This window comes from Triturus cristatus, chromosome 3_1, assembly GCF_964204655.1.
Source record: "Triturus cristatus chromosome 3_1, aTriCri1.1, whole genome shotgun sequence".
Taxonomy (NCBI): domain Eukaryota; kingdom Metazoa; phylum Chordata; class Amphibia; order Caudata; family Salamandridae; genus Triturus; species Triturus cristatus.
This window is the reverse complement of record NC_140583.1, coordinates 496,717,284-496,737,998: the sequence shown is the minus strand read 5'-3', so window position 1 is coordinate 496,737,998 and position 20,715 is coordinate 496,717,284. Positions and strand designations below refer to the sequence as shown.

Here is a 20,715-nt window from a genome sequence, read left to right as displayed (position 1 = left end):
TGAGGGCCTAGGTAAAAGGGAACATTATAAACATAACAAGAAGATACTACACTATGACGGGCACATTTCCATGAGGGCAGCTGTTACAGCGGCCGCCCTGGCACACTCAGTATTTTTTCCTGGCAGGACAGAGCCCTGGAGGAGAGGCCGCTTGTTTGTTTGATCTACGGCACGCTCTCTAGGGCTCACACGCTGGCAGGGCACCACACACAAGAAGAACTTACAAGTATATGGGAACTAATCAAGGTACTCTGGGGAGGCTTTGCATGGATTCTGTTACCCTCTTGCCTGAACAGCAGCTGCCGCCACATTCTTCTCTCAGATTTTTTGGAACTGCGTCATTATTTTCAGAGGTGGTGAAGAGGGCACGCAGGACCACAGTGCCAATCCGAGGAATGTTCACCACCACCTTAGAGCCTTAATGTAGAGATTTTTACAGTGACGTGGTATACACCTGCAGTGGCTTTTTATCACTACCTATTTATGTCTTTCTTGTCATCCGTTTCCAGTATGTATAGCACTTCACATTCTTTTAATGTTAAATGGAACCAAGCATTAACAAAGCATATACGCAGAGACGTTCTAAGTAATTGCCAAAGTGGGACATTTCTCAGGGCCCGCACTTTCCAAGGCCCCCCCTGCCAAAGTGAAGTTTCACTCTAGCTCACTTCTATGTATTTTTGTATCTTCACCTTTAACATAAATAATTCAATATTGTTAGGCAACACAGGCCTTGACTTAGCAAACTATGGACAAACAAATTCAAAGTTGTTCCAAACAGGGAACCCCAACATATTTCTTGCCCGGGGCCCCAAAAATCCGTAAGGTGACACTGCCTCTTTGCTCGATGCTCGCACTCAATCGTGAACAAGCATTGGCATAGCCAATAGGTCTCGCTTTTTGGACCTTATAAGTATTTAGTTATGCAGCACAATATCCTTGGTGCAACAACAACTGTTGCATGGCAAAATACTTATAAGGTCCCAAAGGCGAGACCTATTGGCTATGCCAATGCTTGTTGCTGTTTTTGTGGTACTGCAATATATAGGGATGTTACTATTGTTCATATGATCACGATGTCTCCAATGACAACTTCTTGCTGCCCTAGTCGTGCCGAGGGGTTCCTCTTCCGGTGGTTCTGCTGTCCTGATCAAGCCAAAGGTCCTGCTGCAGTTGTCTCCTCCCATTGTGTGTGTGGTTGTGGTTGTGTGTGTGGTTGTGTGTGTGGTTGTGTGTGTGTGTGGTTGTGTGTGGTTGTGGGTGTTGTTGTGGGTGTAGTTGGGTGTGGTTGTGTGTGTGGTTGTGTGTGGTTGTGTGTGTGGTTGTGGGTGTGGTTGTGTGTGTGGTTGTGGTTGTGTGTGTGGTTGTGTGTGTGTGGTTGTGTGTGTGGTTGTGTGTGTGGTTGTGTGTGTGTGGCTGTGTGTGGGGTTGTGTGTGGGGTTGTATGTGTGGTTGTTTGTGTGGTTGTGTGTGTGGTTGTGTGTGTATGTATTGTTGTGTGAGTGTGTGTAGTTGTGTGTGTGTGTGTGGTTGTGTGTGTGTGGTTGAGTGTGTGTGTGTGGTTGTGTGTGTGTGGTTATGTGTGTTTATGTGTGTGTGGTTGTGTGTGTGTGTGTGGTTGTGTGTGTGTGTGTGTGGTTGTATGTGTGCTTGTGTGTGTGTGGTTGTGTGTGTGGTTGTATGTGTAGTTGTGTGCGGTTGTGTGTGTGGGGTTGTGTGTTTGGTTGTGTGTGTGGGTGTGTGTGTGGTTGTGTGTGTGGTTGTGGTTGTGTGTGTGGCTGTGGTTGTGTGTGCTTGTGGTTGTGTGTGTGGTTGTGTGTGTGTGGTTGGGTGGTTGGGTGTGGTTGTGTGTGTCTATGTGGTTGTGTGTGTGTGTGGTTGTGTGTGTGTCGTTGTGTTTGTGGTTGTGTGTGGTTGTGTGGTTGTGTGTGTGTGGTTGTGTATGTGGTTGTGGTTGTGTGTGCGTGGTTGTGTGGTTGGGTGTGGTTGTGGTTGTGTGTGTGTGTGTGTGTGGTTGTGGTTGTGTGTGTGATTGTGTGTGTGTGTGTGTGGTTGTGTGTGTGGTTGGGTGTGGTTGTGTGTGTGTGTGGTTGTATGTGTAGTTGTGTGTGTGGTTGTGTGTGTGCTTGTGTGTGTGTGGTTGTGTGTGTGTGGTTGTGTGTGTGTGGTTGTGTGTGTGGTTGTGTGGTTGGGGTGGTCCCAAAATTATGCCGGTAAGAGCCTGACCCTGGGTCATGATGGGGGAGGGACTGGCGGTCAGGATTTGATTCCTCACAGGGAGGCAGTGCACATACAGTATTAGGATTTTGTACACAACCTTGATCTTTTATTTGGATCATTGTTCGTAGAGATAGAGGTATGTTGTGAAACAGACTGTTACAGACCAATGCTATGTGATTTTTTCATTTTCATTTGATGCATGTAAAACGTACGTATTTTGATTCGGTGGTACCAACCCTTTTGTGAGCATTTCTCTAATTTACTCACTGTGCTTGAAACGGAATTACCACATTATGTAGCGGTCTCTCACTAGCGGCATATCACACATTCCTAATATTACGTACATGCAGCAGCATTTTTCCTTGTGGCTATAGCACCAGAGACCTTCGGTCTGAACTACATTTTCCTTGATTGCTATAACAAACATATTTTTTATGTAAAGCGGGTTGGTTTAAGCCACGAATACCGATTATCATGATCTACAGCACCGGAAATGTGTGTACTCAGTAGGATGGATACGGATCTTTTAAGTGCCATTACTGTACAATTATAGTGTGTTATTTTTGAGAAATGGCCGTACTGGTCCATTTAAGACATAATCGCCATGCCTATGTACCTGTTCTTTAAAGCATGATTGTTAAAAGGTCATCAAATTGGTGTATTAAAGACTGACGTTATTGGTAATAAGTTCCAGCGCTGCACCATTGAGAAGAATGACATTAAATTGTGCCAATGCAGGTTCATTGAAGAGTGACTCTGCTGTTGAGATACGACTGCTGGTTTGCTAAATTATTGCTCAGAATAGCCTGTAAGTGCGAAGGCGGGGGGAGGGGCGGAGGCAGGGAGCAAGCAAGAGGAAAGACGGATGGTGCTGAAGGCTGGCGGTTCGCGCATGCACGCTCGCGTGAACGCAAGCTTTTCGCCAGCCAGCAGCACTTTGAAAACTCACCTACCAAAGTGTCTCCAAGCAGCGCATGCGTGCTGACTCAGCGAGACCTAAAAAGGAGATACAAATATGCCTGCTGGAATGAAAATCAATTAAAAGAATTATTGACAAGGCAAATATGTCCTGCTTGTGATAATATTGCCCCGACTTATATGCTATGCTAAGGTTTTATTCCCTCAGAAGACCGACGAACATGTGCATACACAGAGACCATTTTCAAATGCTTTTTCATAACCATTTGTAAAAAGCACACTATGATGCTGTTGTGCATTTGCATACATGATTGTGCTCATATGCATACATATTAGAGTGCTCTTTCTTTTGATTTAACATAAACCTTTCCAGGATGGCCCCTTTCTGTGTGCATGCAAGGATGGAGCTCTTGAAATAATAAATCAAAAGAAAAATCATTCCAGGATGGCTGACTTGCATATGCACCTATGCACTGTTCTCATCCATGGGAAGCCATATTTGAATGGTTTCAAAATAATTAAAAGATGGATTTTTGCTAATACAGCAGTGGGCAGCAAACAGAGGGTTTCAAGTGACTGCTTGCGGAGAGCCACAAATACAAAAAAAGAGATTGAAGGGGGCTGGAAAAAAGGAGAGGAGACCACTTAGAGAGACACCACATGGCAGACATGTTGTATAGCAGTCTGCCTGCTGTTTAGCATGGCTAAAAGTGAGTGGTGTGGCCTAGAGTGAAGCAGCATAGAAGAGAGTGTCATAGAGCAGCATCGAATGGAGTTGAGTAGACTGGGGCAAGGTAGAATGGCACAGTGTGGAGGTGAGTAGAATAGAGTGCATTGAGTAGAGTGGCATAAAGTAGAGTGGCATAGAGTTGGGTGACATAGAGTAGACTGGCATCGACTAGAGTGGCGTAGAGTAGAATGGTGCAGAGTGGCATTGAATAGAGTGGGAGAGAGTGGGGGAGTGGAGTACAGTGGTGTGGAGTCGCATAGAGTGGAGCAGTGTAGAGTGGTGTAGAGTAGAGTGGAGTGCAATGGAGTGGTGTAGGGTAGTGTAGAGTAGGGTGTCATAGACTGGAGTGAAGTAGAGTGGTGTAGAATGGAGAAAGTACAGTGGCATAGAGTGGAGTGGCGTAGAGTGGCATTGTGTGGAGTTGAGTGGTGTAGTTTGGTGTACAGCCGAGTGGTGTAGAGTGGAGTGCAGTAGAGTGGCATTGAGTCGCATAAAGTGGAGAGGTGTAGGTTGGTGTAGAGTAGAGAGGCATAGACTGGCGTATGGTGGGGAGCATAGAGTGGAGTGGCATAGACTGGGGTGGAGTGGAGTAGAGTGGCATGGGTTAGAGCAGCATAGAGTTGCCTGGCATAGAGTGGAGTGACATAACATAGAGTGGAGTGGTGCAAAGTAGAGTGGTGGGGTGTGGAATGCGTAGAATAGAGTGGCATCAAGTAGAGTACCATAGAGAGGATTGGAGTGGCAAAGAGTGTCATTGTGTGGAGTGGCATGAAGTAAAGCAGTATGAAGTAGAGTTGTGTGGATTGGAGAGGCATGGAGTGGTGTAGAGTGGAGTAGTATAGAGTGGCATAGAATAGATGGGAGTGGTGTAGAGTAGAGTGGAGTGGTATAGAGTGGCACAGAGTGGAGTAGAGCAGCATGGAGTACGATGGCATGGAATAGAGCGGCGTGGAGTAGGGAAGCATGGAGTAGAAAAGAGTGGCGTGGAGTGGTGTAAAGTTGAGTGGCACAGAGTGGCATGGCATTGAGTCGAGGAGTGGAGTGGAGTGACGTAGAGTGGCATGGAGTAGAGTGGCATGGAATAGAGTGATGCAGAGTAGATTGGCATAAAGTAGAGTGGGTTGGCGCAGAGTGGAGTAGATTAGAGTGGTGTAGAGTAGATCAGCGTAGAGTGTTGTAGAGTGAAGTGGCATAGAGTGCTGTAGAGTGGAATTGTGTGGAGTGGCATTGGCATACTGTGGTGTAGAGTGGAGTGGAGTAGAGTGGCAAAGTATAGAATGGAATGGCTTACAGCAGCAGTGGTGTAAGTTGGAATGGAACAAAGCCGAGTGGTATGGAGTGGCGTGGAGAGGAGTGGTGTAGAATGGAGTGGCATAGAGTGGCATGGAGTAGAGTGGAGTGGCGTGGAGTAGAGTGACATATAATGGAGTGGCATAGAGTTGAGTAGAGTGGAGTGGCATAGAGTAGAGTGGCCTAGAGTGGAGTGGTGTAGGGTGGAGTGGTGTAGAGTGGCTTAGAGCAGAGTAGCATAGAATAGAGTGGCATAGAGTAGTGCAGTTGTGTGTGCGTGTCAGTAGCCAAAGCATCAATAGAGATAGCAGATTGGGGAAATGCAACATAAATAAGAAGCCATGTGATTGTGTTAAAAGTACATTGCATGTCCAGGAATAATACTGACATGCTTATAAAATGAAATTTTAAAAACTGCATTGCAGAAAGATGAGAAAGAACAAAGACAAGAAAGAGCACGTACTCGTTCCGTGCTCCATGGAGAAGCTAACACAAGAAAGGAAGGGAAGCCTATAGGAGCTAAGCAATAGAAAGATTGCAAATGAGACTGACAACGAAAACAAATAAAGTTATTCTGTGGGCAGGTTGTAAGCCCACTGAAGTGTTAACAATAAGTGTTTCAGCATAACTCATGTGCTATATTGGTGAAACCTAAAAATAGGGTGGACGGTATAAACTGTCCACACCTCCAAAGTCCCGCACATATTTTGGCTGCCTCATTTTCAACATATTTTTTATTTCTTATTTCAAGTTGTAGATTTAATGTAAGAAAAATCAATGTAAAACATGAATTTGGACTTTCCTTTGCGATGCTTCTAATATTACGTGTGCAGTGTTTGAAACTACATCTATTTATTATGAGATATTGAAAGGTACTACTGAATATGAGCTGTTGGGCTTGTTTCTTGCAGAAAACACATTTGAACCCTACTGTGTTTGAGATCACTAGTAATAGTAAGTAAGTAAATATTTATTGTGCAGTTAATTAAAACCATTACAAACAGTTTCCATTTCACACAGTTTCAAGCTAAAAGAACGGAGAGAACAACAAATTACAATAGAAAGACATCGCTAAAAGTAAAAGCTATAAAAACATGTGATTAGTAATTAACAGGCTACAAATATCCCTGAGGGCTAGCTCAGAACCTCCTCTATCAGAGCCTCTTATCCCACAGGGGAAGTACGATGGGGAATAAAGTGCCATGCGTGCTAAGCTCTTTGAGCCTTAGTCATAAAACCGGAGGTCGGTGAGAATGTTTCCTTTTCTCAATGCCCAATTGGGGTTGTGCTGGAGTTAAGAGCAGTTAGCCAGATCTATGTTTGCGAAATTGCCTTTCAGATGTATTAGACAGAAGAGTCAGGGCATAGTTAACATTTGTGCTAGGATGATAGTTTGCAAATATTTCTAGGGGTAGACTTCCTTGCAAACTTGGCCTGGCATGAGCTGAAAAGTGGAAAGTATCCAATTCCAAGATCATCGAGGGGGGTTTCAGTGCATTAATGGTTGGCACTTGGGGCTTAGTGCAAAATGCAAAGTGTGCTAAAATTACAGGTGAATCCGGACCCAGAGCACTCATTAATACCAGGTAAAAAAAAAATTGACAGTCCGATTATCGACGCTGTATTTCCTATTTGTTCACGATGGCATTCAGGAACTTTTCTCTGTATGGGTCAAGACGGTATGTTCTCCTCTGCATCCATACTCATATTTCATTGAAATGTTTTTTATTTTAATTTTTTGAGGCGTGCTTCAGCAGCTGCTAAGAATTTTATCGTCCGGCAACTCAGTTGGATGTCTTCACCGAAAAAACATGCCAACACTGCTTGCCTGCAACACCGTATCTGTTTTCTATTAAAAAGCCGTCTCAAGAGGTCCCGTCGTTCTTGTAGTAGTTCCCTGCAGATAGTTATCAGATGCACTATGTTTTCAAGTCTACCTGGAGACACCGCACACTGTTTACAGCCGATCTGGCCGTTATATATCTCCCCCCTCTTCCTTAGGAACTGATACCACTTATACTGTTACTGTGTTAACCTTTGGAGCATTGGTTCAGGACCTCTTTCTAATTAGCTCCTTGTCCCCCCCTTCATTGTGTGGTCTTATTTGAGTACGGCTGTTAGCCGTGGGACATCCCTCTTTTCTCTCTCTTTGTTTTCATTTTTCCTTCAACACATGGTCCATATCCTAGGGCCATCACTGACTTGAACTCGTCTATCCCACGTTGCCCCCCTGGCAACATGGACCACCCTGGTCTGAGTTTTGACGATGAGATGGTAGCCGAGATCCTAAGGGCTCCAGCTCTACTTGCAGAAGATGGTAGCGTGCCGACCGGCAGTTGGAACAACGATTGGAGATCACTACAGACATTAAGGAAATTACAGATTAAAACAGCCCTACACGGGACTATCATGACTGAGTACCTGAGAGCCAATATTGCCTCCAATGGGTTACTTATAACTCTGGCCCCAAGGATATTTTTAGAAGATCTAACGTTCAGTCGTGAATGGTCTAGAATATCCTGGAAGTGCACCCGCGACTGGCTGGTGCTCATTACAAACACAGCCAAACGGCTATCGGATGACTTACTTATTCAGATAACATTATCCGAGAATAGACTGAAAACTGGTATTTCTATCACAGCATTTAAATCAAGACTGTTAAAAATCAATCAAGAAATGAACAACCATAAAGAATACCTCACCAAGCAAAAGATCAACCAGCTACAAAAAGATGTCAAACACTTTGACAAAGAGAAGATTTACCCGTACACTAGAAATGATTATGTGTTTCCTAATCACGATACCACATCAGACGATGCCAGTAGTAGCAATTCCGGAAGATCTGACTCCACTGGCAGTGAATCGAACTACAGCAACAGACAACAAAGATCCAGAGGAGGATACAGACACCAACCTATGCCACCACCCCTATTCCAGGGCTTCCCTACCCAGCCCTTTCACACACCAATATATCAGGGGCCATGGATGGGCCCACAACCTATGTGGAATGGTCCACCAGGACAAAACCCCCTACCGAACTACCAACTGTTTCAGAACCCCCCTTTTTTCAACAGAGGGAGGGGCAGAGGAAGAGGCAGAAGAAGAGGAGGAATCAAGAACGTCCAGTGGCAGGAGCCAGAGCAGATGGTCCTACGGAGCAAGACAGCGAGACCTTAGTGGTGAACCTTTCGTCCAGACCCCTGACCAGAGGTGAAAACAGACTGTTGGAGAAAGGCCTGGGATTTGTCCCTACACCCAAGGAAGATGATTTTACATTACATCAGGAACTGCACCAATTCTTTCGAAAAGTACGCCTAAGAGCCTTCTTCCAATATAAACCAGAAACTCCACCAGTTGGCTGTGGTCTTAAGAACAAATCCCGATTCACACCCACCACAGCCATGACTCCCAATGAGGTTCTGACGTTCGAACAGGCCATCCTAAAAGATGTTGAGAAAATTACAACGAGCCGTCCCTTCAACAATCTCTCCAGAGAGGAAAGACAACTTCTTAACAACCTAGCAGAAGATTAAACTATCATTTTCAAACCTGCTGATAAGGGAGGAGCCATTGTAATACAGGACAAGGAGATATATGATGTTGAGTGTCTCCGTCAGTTATCTAATACCAACTATTACGAACCTTCAGAGGAAGACCCCACTCCACGGTTATCCACCAAGATACAAAGCCTCGTTCTTGAAGCAGAAACGGAAGGTTGGATCACGAAGGATGAAGCCATGTTCCTCACCAGAAAAGATCCCCGCACTCCATACTTCTACTGCTTACCCAAGATTCATAAGGGCACTAATCCACCCCCCGGAAGGCCTATCGTGTCCGGGATCGACTCTTTACTAGAACCTCTGAGTAAATTTTGTGATGTATTCCTACGCCCCTTGGTCACTAAGACTCCGACATATCTAAGAGACACCACAGAGGTACCCAATCTCATTGAATACTTTGAAGAACCACAATCAATTACCCTCTTGGTCACGTTAGACGTAGAAGCGCTTTATACTAATATTCCTCAGGACGCAACTCTCGCAGTTTTGGAACATGCTCTACGCAACTTGAATCCCTGACCATATGTCACACCTATCACCTTCATCTGTGACTGTGCAACGATTGCCCTCAAAGAAAACTTCTTCGCCTTCAAAAATAGACTCTACCATCAAGTACAGGGCACCAGTATGGGGAGCACCTTTGCGCCGAGCCTGGCATGTCTCTACATGGCCAGTTTTGAGGAGGAACACATCCTTGCAGACACCAATCCATACACAAACAATATTCTACTATGGCGACGCTATATTGACGATATCATCATTTTCTGGAAATGGGACGAAGAGACCTGCCGGTCTTTTTCCACTTGGATCAACACTACCAACCCCTTCCTCAAATTTGTGGGATCACTGTCACCAGAGTCGATTCCCTTCCTTGACCTATTGATATCCCTCGAAGATGGCACTCTGAAGACCACTAATTACAAAAAACCAACGGACAGGAATAGTCTGCTCCTGTTTCACAGTCACCATCCGAAAGCACTGAGAAACAACTTACCTGTTGGCCAGTTCCTCCGCCTTCGGAGAAATTGCAACACTACTAAAGAGTTTGAGAAAGAGGCTGATACTCTTGCTCACAATCTGACCAAAAGAGACTATCCGCCTAGAATCATAAGACAAGCTCGAAAGAGAACCACGAATAATCACAGAGAAGCACTGCTAGAAGTCAAAGAAAGAACTAAAACGGACACATTAACATGTGTCACATCGTTCACCCCAAACTCGAACAAAATTCAAAGAATTATAAAGAAACACTGGAGGATTCTAGATACAGGGAACTTTTCACCAGGACCTACACCTTTGTTCGCGTTCAAAAGGACACAGAATCTGAGAGACATCTTGATACACACACGTCTGAAAAATACGTTCAGCCAATAACCTACATTATGGGCACTACCCCCTGTAGTGGGCCACTATCCATGTGGTTCATGTGCGGTCTGCCCCCAGACTAGCATGACAAAAGAACTTGATCTGGGACTAACAAAACCTTGGCAGCAAAGACGCCACACGAATTGCAATACGACAAACTGCGTCTATCTGACCACATGCCCCTGTGGTTCCAAATACATAGGGATGACAGTTCGATCTGTGAAGATACGCGTCGGGGAACACAAGAGCACCATTCGATGCAGACGCTCTGCAACTAGATTACAGAGCCATTTTCTGGAGAAAGGTCATCCCCCAGAGAGCCTACGGTGGACTGTCATATAGTCTAACCCTCAGTGGACAGCGACAGCACTTTTCAAACGTTTTCAGACTTCGAAGTGATAAGGAAGGTCTCAACGATGAGATACCCTGGGTCGATCTGACTCAATGAACTACATCTCATGCATGATACAGACTTTTTCATACTACTTACTTACATGCAGATCAGACCTGTTTCTATTCATTCCTAGTGAGATTTAGACCCCAACCCATACAGCATAATACTAGTGACACACCAACACATGACTCTAGTCATTCGTCATGTATCCCATACAACATACCTCAAGATACTGAGCCTACATTATTTTATATTTTTCTTAACCTACGGGGCAGCAACTTAGAATGAGAGGGCGTACGGCATTACTCAACAACCTTTTGAGGCGAATGTGATACAGCTCTGTCTTGATCACTATTCAGTCCTCCACGTGGACCACCAGCAACACACACCATTCACTTGGCGATGTAGTATGCGCCCCCCTGCTCGCATTAAGAACACTGCTTAGAATACTGTCATAACCTGATTTGAGCAGGCTACATTTTACACTGTTGTTCATGTCCACACTCTCGTCAATGCCTAACACACGTGAAATCGTGTTCAGAAGGAAGCACGCAGCATCATAGCAGTGTATCTCTTCGTTTTCCTTATCTGCTTCCTAGTAATGGCTCCGGGCTACCGAAATTAATCACCCCTCGGTGCCTGACGATAGACTGACCTTTACCTGGGTATACATATTTGTTTATGGTACCAACGATATCATGTACGATAAGTTCCCTTACCCACTTTGACTTTGACACCTTTCCAATAAGGCCGCCCTGTTTCATCACTGTACCGGCTGCCCCTGTCCGGCACCCGCGTATGACGTTGACACTTTCCCGCTAACCAATCACCAGTGCTATATCTAACGGTAACCTTCCAACGGCACTGTATCCAGCATCCGTGGATGTCGGGTAGGTCGTCCCGCACATCGAGGAAGAGCGCAAAGTAAGTTTTTCCCTACCCCGCTGCTGCCATCCGGTAGCAGCACCAAGGTAACACTTTGGAGTTACTGTCTAGTAACCCCGCTCTATCTTCTTCCTCTCATTATTATTTTTATGATTGTTTTTGTTTGTTTAGTTGCCTCTACCTTCCTACGGCATAGCTGAGGAGGCTCATTCTTCATCTGAGGGAGGGTACGGATTTTTTACTTGCCATTTCTTAACTAGTGCATTACTGTTTGTACTTCGGATGTCTATACGCATGTTCATAAAGGGTGACGCCATGGGTTCTTAGTAATTTTTTTAACAACACTCATTGCGGTAGTCTTCACTCGTTCTCATGCTTTTTACATGCCCCCCCCACTATGCTGGGAATCTCACCGTTGTCATCTAGCGCTGAGACACCAGTCGCACTTGGCGCATAGTTGGGGACGTTCACATCTGAACTGTTTCCTTTACGAGATACGTACACCTTCACTTGGATTACCATCATGCAACTGCATTTTTAATCATATTGTATGATCACCACGACTGTTCAACTAGTACAGTTAACTTTTATCGCCACTGAGTATTTCAGATACAACTTGATTTACCTGCATCACTATTTTGCCCCTAGGACGACTCTGTTTCTTTCCTCGCCACTAATATGTGTCGGGCACATTCTTTAAAGAGCATGTCGAATTAGTACCCTACTAATTATGCACGTGCATGCTTCCAGTATGCACCTCGCACCGGCACACGTGCGACTAGCACATTTATGGACTAACAATACTCTATGGATGTGTGATGATGTTCTTTTCCTTTTTCTTTTTTTCCAATCCCCCCCTCCCTTTGTTGTGTCTCCTCCAGGCTGAGAACAAGGTACACGCATAATAACGTGTCCTAATGGCAGTACTCACCCATCCTAACCTATAAAAAGGATAATTGGGAATATAGGGCGTCTTTTCCCCATTCCCATATTTACTCTCTTTCTCATTGGTCCTGATGAAGCACTCTAGGATCCACTAGGGACCATATAAAGCGTGAAACATGTCGACCCCTCTATACACTTAAACACTCTCGGTATTCACCACACGGGTTCAGAGCAGCGGGAGCTTATTTGTTCAGTTTCCCTCTCATTTCAGCATTAATTTGCATCTCCATCCCCGTGACATTTTTATCCTGATTCAAAGGACTTTTCAATAAACTGTTTGTGTCCTTTGGATCATTTTATCTTTCACTTATCACCACTTTTAGACCCACACACCCCCACGCACAAATGTGGCAACTCCTAAAAGATCTCCACCAGAGAGCCCCTTAAAACGGGCCCGTGAGGGACTGCAGCGCCACCCCCACGTGGAGCACCTGCCCAATGAGGATGCTATACACTCGCAAGGGTGTGTGAGGGCACCACAAGATTTATACAGGAGTACTCTTCCTCTCCTCTTGGCACACTCAAGTCTACCTGGAGACACCGCACACTGTTTACAGCCGATCTGGCTGTTATATATCTCCCCCCTCTTCCTTAGGAACTGATACCACTTATACTGTTACTATGTTTTCTTCACCATCTCCACAGAGGCGGCACATTGCTGGTGTCTGAGCGCGTAGCCAGGGGGGTAGATGGTTTGCCCGAGGGCAGCAGCCCTAAGCGCAATTTCAAAAACTTCTCTTTAGTTTTTTTTGAAAAGCCAGTCTGAAGGTATCTTTGGGGCACGAGTTTAGTGTAGGATTGAACGGTAAGCTAGCCATGTGCACGCTCTACCAGGAACGCTTTGTCCTGTCACAGTGATTCATTCCTGACAGTCTTGTTAACTACTTTTTTGAAGCCCGCCGGGGCCCCTGGGAGTTCCCAAAGCTGTCCTAGCCCGAGATGATTGATGGCAGCCTCCAGATATAGCCTTGCAGGGCAAGTTTCTTTGGTTTGTAGCTCCTTCCACAGGAGAGCAGTAATAGCTAACATCTTAAATAACTATTTTGAGAAAATATTACAAGCACTTTGAAGGGTTTGGTGGAAAAAGAGAACTCCTTAACCGGCTTTCCTCCTGCCCCTCTATACCTGTGTTTCCCAAGCTCTATTTTGAGTCAGGGAAACACAGGGTTAGTGTCGGCCAAGCTCTGCTAGCTCTGCCCACAGTAACCTCTGACCCACCAGTCACTCCATCACTAGACTGCTGGCTCATAGTGACAGTCGTCATGCTCTACTGAGGACGTGTCTACTGTCACTCCTTGAAAGGCATGGCTGACATGGGCAGAAAAAAATCAGAATGCCTCCCCACACATGGAGAAAAGTCCATGCACGTACGGGCTATTGGTTTTTTGTTTAGAGAAAACAAACTCTCCCTTTTGGGTTTTGTTTTTGCTGAACAAAAAACATTTTCAGGGCCAGGACAGTAAACATTGTACCACAGGTTTGGTAACAGGTCGCAAGACCCCAGCCCCGTGTAACCCATCCCCAGAGAAATCTCTCAGCCACTACATGCTGCAATTAGGCATTGGATAGGGTCTAGCTATGGATATCCCATCTTAGAGCCCCTTCTCTGTGGGCAAACCCACAACTGCAGAGAAGCTTTAAGCCAAAGTGCTAAGGGGCCAAGTAATTTGTAAGTGCGTTCTGTGTATCTATATATGCATGTGGATATGTTTGTATGTATGTGGTATTTGTAAAGTGTGAACCTAGGTAAAAGGCAGCAAAGTGTTGTAAAGCGTCAGAAGCCCAGATACAGTCACCAAGTGATTGGAGCAGGAGTGGACTGTTCTTTGAGGTAGTGTTGCTTCATCTCTTTTCTACATTGTAGCAGGGTTGTGGTAGTCATGACTGATACAGGGATATTGCTGCAGATCCTGGGTGCATAAAGGGAGAAGGACTACTGTTTTTATTCTTGCATTTCTTTGCTGCTGGTCTGATGGTGTCCTAGCTGCGCATGTACCGAGAGCCACCTGAGATGGTGAGTTTGCAGCCAAATATGTTTGGGCTCCCATTTGTGAAGTCTTTGTAGATGATTCATGACCAGCATATTGGGTTCTGCCCAGACACACACATGAAATCTGCTTTGATAGCCATCTGGGATGACCTGAAATTAATAGTGGACGGTAATGAAAAGGCAGCAATAACACTACTAGACATACTGGTGGATTTTGACGCCATTTACAACCGGACCCCGCTTCTGAGTCTAGAAAAGCTTGGCATATACGCATTAATGCAAGTATTCCAAGCTAGATCTCTTGCTATCCCAAACATTTGCAATGCATATTATCTATTTCACTGCTCACCTCATCTCAGCAGTCCTCGCACTGCGGCATTCCAAAAGAGTCAATTATCTCTCCACACCTACTCATCCCCTATGTCACGCTCCTTACCAGATTTTATCAGCTCATTTAACTTAACATTTTTAAACTACACAATATTTAACAGGTGTTACTGTGCTGTTATTGAATAGATGATTAAATTCAATTCCTCCAAAACTGATATGATGATCCGTGAACAATGGCGTAACTGCCAACCTGCAATAATCTGCCCCAAAGAACTAGAGACACCACCAGCAACATCAATAGACATAACAGACCTTGAAGAGGGCATGGACTCCACACCATCCTTGATTTCCCATGTGAATGAAGTGACAAGCAGTGCATTCTACACAATGTGGACACAACGACACATCTTTCGGAGCCTAGGATCCCCATAAAAAGTACAGGCCATTCTGACACCCAAAATACCATGGGTATACTATACAAACAGCATGTATCTAGGGGCTACCTTTTTCTAAGTTTTCAAACTGAAAAGGATTCAAAACACTGCAGCAAGACTGTGCACACAACTTCATCCAAGAAAAACATCACAGCCCGGTGCTTCATGCACTCCACTGGAGCATGGGTACATCCACCGAAGACATCTGCCTCTGCATTTGAAGCACCCTTCATCATTCACAGATTGATGCAAGGGAAAGTCCTGTAGTTCCTATAAGCTAAATTCAAGCATTCATCCCAAAACAGAGCACTCAATTTGAGACTAGCGCCTCGTCTGACCATTACCTCCTGCAAGAAAATGACAATTTGTGAAACATCATTCTCAGTGCAAGCTGCAAAACTTTGGAGCTCCTTTCTAGATAGAAGTATACAAGACCATCAGAGTTCAGCAATGATGGAAAAAACCTGGATTGTCAGAAAGAAAGATGCAGAACCAAAATGACATCTTAGCACCACAAGACTGAACATATGAGGTTAGAACTGAACTCATGCGTGCTCCAAAACTGACACAAGAGTGAGGTTAGTTTCAAGAAAGTAACAGAAAACACTAAAATAATGAGCTATCATGGCTAAAAGTAATGAGTGCAGATCAAGGACTAGACTTTTACTTCTCCTGATTCTCCCAATAAAACATCTGTATTAGCTGCCTGTAGAATGGGAGCTGCTACTGTGCTCCCTAGAATTGACAACAATTAAACATAGCAACCCACAATAAGGAAAAGCCATAGGACAAGCTTCACTTTCAGATAGCCACCATCAACCATCATAAACCAAATTCATGCATTCCTTAAAGGACATGAAACCAATGCGTTAAGAGATCTGCCATCCATCACTACGACTAGATAAATGAAAGAATAATAAGCATATGTTACAATAAAGATCTGCATCATGGATAACTTTGATGTAGTCTATTCTAGCAAATCCCTCTCCTGACCATTGCCAACCTCTTGTCTGGAAGCTCATTCTCTCTTAGCTATCATATAAGGAAATTACATCACAAAAGAGGAGGATGGTGGCACTGAATATATATATAACTCATTAAAACTGTGTAAAAATGTCACAATAACGGTTGTAAGAAAACGGTGAGGTAAAAAGGCATACAGTGAAATACAAACATCACCCCAATTTGTTGTAGGGTGATTGTTGGACATGGCTCTTCTTAGAGGGATTTCCTTAAAATATTTTGCTTTTTGTTCTCCTGGTTTTTGTGTACTTTCTTTTGCTGACCCTGGGACTCTGTCCACTTTCCCACTGTACGGCAGTGGGAAGGTGCACGCGCCCTTCCTGCACATGTCAGGAGAGGGTACTTACTTGATTGGGTTAGGTGTTTTACCTATAAGTGCCCTGTATAATAGTGCACCACATACCCAGGGCGGGTGCCACACTGGCTAATTGGGGAATGCCACTCTGATTGTGCTACCCACCTGACACTCAGGTTGGCTGGTCTCACTCAATAGCCAACCCTGAGAGGGCCGTTCACTACCAACAAACCGGGGTAGGTGAGTGGCCGGGTAGGTAAATCTGCGTGTGCACTACCTGGGCAGGGAGGAGCCCTATGTGGGCTTTCTCTAACTAGGAGATCTGCATTCCCTATGGGACACTTCCTGGGTGTGGCCAATTCTCGTGTTAGGGCCTTAGGGCCTGGGGCACTTTCACACTGTAAGCTCAGTGTGAAGGTGAGTGCGCCCTTCCTTCACACGCTGGGAAGTGGTGCTCACCTGAGGGTCCTAAAGCGTCCTTCAGGTCTGTCATAGCTGGCCGGAGGGTGAGCACTCGCATCTATGATGTTATAAGACCTGGGTCCAAACTGCCAGCGCAGGCTAGTATGCGCACCTGTACTGAGGGTGTCGTTGAATGCATGTTCAACTTGCCAATGCAGGCTGGTGTGTGCTCAGCACCAAGTAGGTGCTAACGATGTGTCCAGCCTGCCATTACAGGTTTGTGTGTGCACTTGCACCAGCAGTGCTCCTAAATAAATGTCTGGCCTGTCATTGCAGGCTGGGGTGCTCTGTGCACTGATGGTGCTCTTAAATTCGTGTCCAGCATGCCATTGTAGACTGTGGTGCTCGTTGCCCAGATGGATCTGTTAAATACGTGTTAAGTCTGACATTGCAGGCTGGGGTGTGCTTTGCACCAAGGGTGCTCGTAAATACATGTCCCGCCTACCATTGCAGGCTGGTGTGCACTTTGCACTGGTGGTGCCCAGCCTGCCATTAAAGGCTGATGCGTGCATTTGCGCGATTACTGAGACTGACCTGTCTAAGTAGCTAGCCATCCAGAGAGCACCTTCCACTTCCACCCGAGTACCCCAAGGGTACATCTTAAGGGGTGAAGCAAGTGGTTGGTGAAAGGCAGGGCAGGCGCACGTGTGCCTTTTCCCGATGACACAGTGTTGCCAGGTAGCATTGCCCGGCTCGGGCCTGGGTGGTGACAGTAACTGACTGGGCTGGAGGAACGCTTCCCAGAATGATCAGAAGTGGATCAAGTGACTGTGGGACCCCCTTGTGATTCGCAGAACTGGTCTGGTGCCAGAAAGTCCTTGGAGACCTCTTCGTGACTATCTATTGCCCACGGCCCATGTCTGCTCCGCATCCTGTGGAGGAACATCTCGAGTGGCTGCCAAACCTCTTTTGTCTCCTGCCTCCTAACTGACCTTGCTGCCTACTCCTACCTGCTTCCCTGGGACCCTGACTAAGAGTGACCTCAGCCGCCTACGGCCTAGTGCCTGGGGCAAGATGGGGTGTTTCCAATCCATGGGTGTTGGGTAATTGGGTGAATTGGAGAGCTGAGGGATGCTTGTAGCCACAGGGTCTGCAGTGTGTAACCAATTGACCTGCTGGGTATCAGGTGCACCGCATTAGAGTGATGAGTGCATATGTGTGCAAGCGCTTCCTTACAGACTTGTCTGATATTCAATGCACAGCGTAGTGGTGTGGTGCAGAGTGAGTGTGTGTGTGGGAGTGACAGTGGGGAATCACTTGTGATTCACGACACTGGACAGCGGTTTGCCTGATACGTTGATTTCTTACCCGAAAAGCATTATGTTTAACATTGGTTTTACCTGCACAGCCTCAACCGATGGTGCTGCTACATACATCATGTGTGAAGTCTCTTTTGTGACGCTCAAGGTATTTATCGTGAGTGAGTGCTGTGCCTTGGCTTTACACATTGCCTCTGTGGTAAGCCTGACTGCTCACTGCCAAGATACCAAAGGGTGAGCTCAGGTTATACAGTGTGTGTGATCACCTGCCCCTGATGGGAGCGGTAGGATCTGCCTGGCTGGGGTACTGCCTCACCCAAACAGAAAATGCCAGTTCCAACAGTGATTTTTTATATTAGTAGAAGTACAAAATCTCGCAGTATATTCTTTTTAACAGAGAGGGGTCGACGTTTCTACCGGTAAAGTCCAAATTATGGCGCGGGCCATTAATCAGGGTGTTTAGATAAAGTTACTTTCAAAAGTCATGCGTTCCAAAAACATACGAACAGGCCTCATGGTAAATAATATTTGCATTTACAAGATTAGCAAGGTCAAAGTCTCCAAAAATGAAGGTATGTTGGTCCTGTTAGGAAAAGTCTGGGAGTATGCAAAATTTAAAGTAAGGGCCACTCTGATGCACAATGGTCAGCTTTAGAAAAAAAATCATGAATAAAAATATGAATAAGTGACTGAGTAGGGTTGGAGTTCCATGGAGTGTAATTAAAGTTTCCAAACGCACGTTGAGGAAATGAAATTCCTGTCATTTGCAGTCTGTAAAAATATAATTGAAAATTCTTATGAACGTGAAAAAAAGCTAAATATTATTGAAGAACTCATAGAGAAACTTCCCAGAACTCAAAATGATCGGAAGCAGGATGTGTAGAGGCAGCCAAATACCAGGTAAGTACAAGACGTGCGGGGAATGTGGGAGAGAGAACATAGATGGCAGACGGCATCAAACTGGCGGTCGTGTCAGCGTGTGAACATCTAGAAAGCAAGGAGCAGCACACTAACAGAAACAAAACAACAAAGAAAAAAAATGTACGTGGTGTAAATGTGACACATGGAATGATTTGTTTCCCTTAGGATTCTCGTGCAGCATACTAGACAGGTGGTCGAAGTTTGACAATCCAGCATACACAGAATTTTCGCATAGCACACTAGATATACAGCGCTAAATAAAAATTATTTCACAGTAACAGCCGTATATGAAAAACATAACACAAAAAGGTGAAGATTTAAAAAAAAAAAAAAAAATCAATAATGAACTGTGTAAACCAGGAAGAGTCTCCATGGACTGTAGAAAAAAGGTGCAATGATAAGGATATAGGACATATAGGAATAAGTAATGTAAAGCCACAGCTGCATAAAGTAGCTATAGTAATATGTGCCTGTTCAGCCTGAAAAATGGTGCTGGAAAGAGATAGATGGAGCGATCAGTGCATACTGGTGATAGGTATTGCCATTGAAAAGTTTCATTTAGACCTTGGTTACTGGTTTAACGTCTGTAATGGAGGTTACAAATCTAAAGTATTCATCAGTGTTAATAGTTCAATGATATTGCCCCATCTGGTGGTGGCAATATTTTGTAAAGGATGGCCCTATTTAAATTTTCAACTCGCTGTTCCTTAGTCATGGAATGGTTCAGTGTGCATCGAATTCTGCTCTACTGTGATAAATGCCATAGGTACAGTACTTTGTATGACTCTGAGCTGCAGTCGCTATAAGGTCCCTGTAGCTTTTTGCACTATTCATTGTTGTATAGAAAATGGAGTATTAGTTGAGGGGGGTAGAATCCCCCACAAATAATAATCACAATCCTTGTCAGAGTGAACCAATAAAGTCATTAAATAAACATGTGCTTAACCCTCTGGTAGCTTTGCACAAAGTAGTCAGGTTTAATTTAGACACAATGTATAAAGTATTTATACAGTACTCAAAGAGTAATAAAATGAAAACACAACACAGGAAAATCCCAAAGCAATTTGAAGAAATAGAGTATATTTGAATAAATAAAGTGACATCAAAACAACGAAAATCCAATAAGTAGAACCAGTAATATGAATTTTAAAAATGGCAATTAAAAACGGCACCAAAAAGCACAAAGAATCAGCCGCAGTTATCTGGTCACACTAGACTGGGTCAAATTCAAAACTTAAGGCCAACCGATATGGAGCATGGGTCAGATACAGGGACAGGTAAGTCCTGGTGGAAAGCTTACCTTCTAACTTAGACACTTTTGTGGATGAATGGTGGCCATTGATTAGTTGTCGGTGAGGCAAGTGGTAAGCTGTATCCAAAGTGAGGCTCGACGACAACGGATTGCTAAAGAGTATGGTCCCGGTGCGGTTGTCGATGACATTGAGAAAACTCTAAGCAGGCAAAGTCTGAGTCTGTGCATGAGACAGCCTCAACGTCAATAGGATGTTACTCGGCGTCTGTTCCGATACAGCCTTCTACATTCATACTTTTCTGGAAGTCAGATTCCCTTCAGTGGGGCGCACCAGCAAGCAGAGGCCGACCAGTAATTCGACGCTGACGACTGAGGCTTCAACAGCGATCCTGGTCTCTGTCAGTTTGTCAGGCAGAAAGATGGCAACACATTTCTAACTTCC

The 20,715-nt window shown here is 44.9% G+C and overlaps 1 protein-coding gene across 2 annotated transcripts in view; it reads right to left on the bottom strand.

Moving 5' to 3' along the window:
• Positions 1-20,715, bottom strand: part of LOC146860466 (ADAMTS-like protein 5) — a 315,295-nt gene that overhangs the window by 270,557 nt on the left and 24,023 nt on the right. Inside the window, exon 1 of one of the 2 annotated variants that reach the window (XM_085644354.1) lies at positions 3,174-3,212. The exons of the other annotated variant lie outside the window; for it this stretch is intronic. Within the exon in view, the coding sequence (XP_085500480.1) occupies positions 3,174-3,196 (23 nt within the window). The 5' untranslated portion in view covers positions 3,197-3,212. Of the gene's footprint in view, positions 1-3,173; positions 3,213-20,715 lie in introns of those variants that run through there. 2 annotated transcript variants of the gene reach the window in all.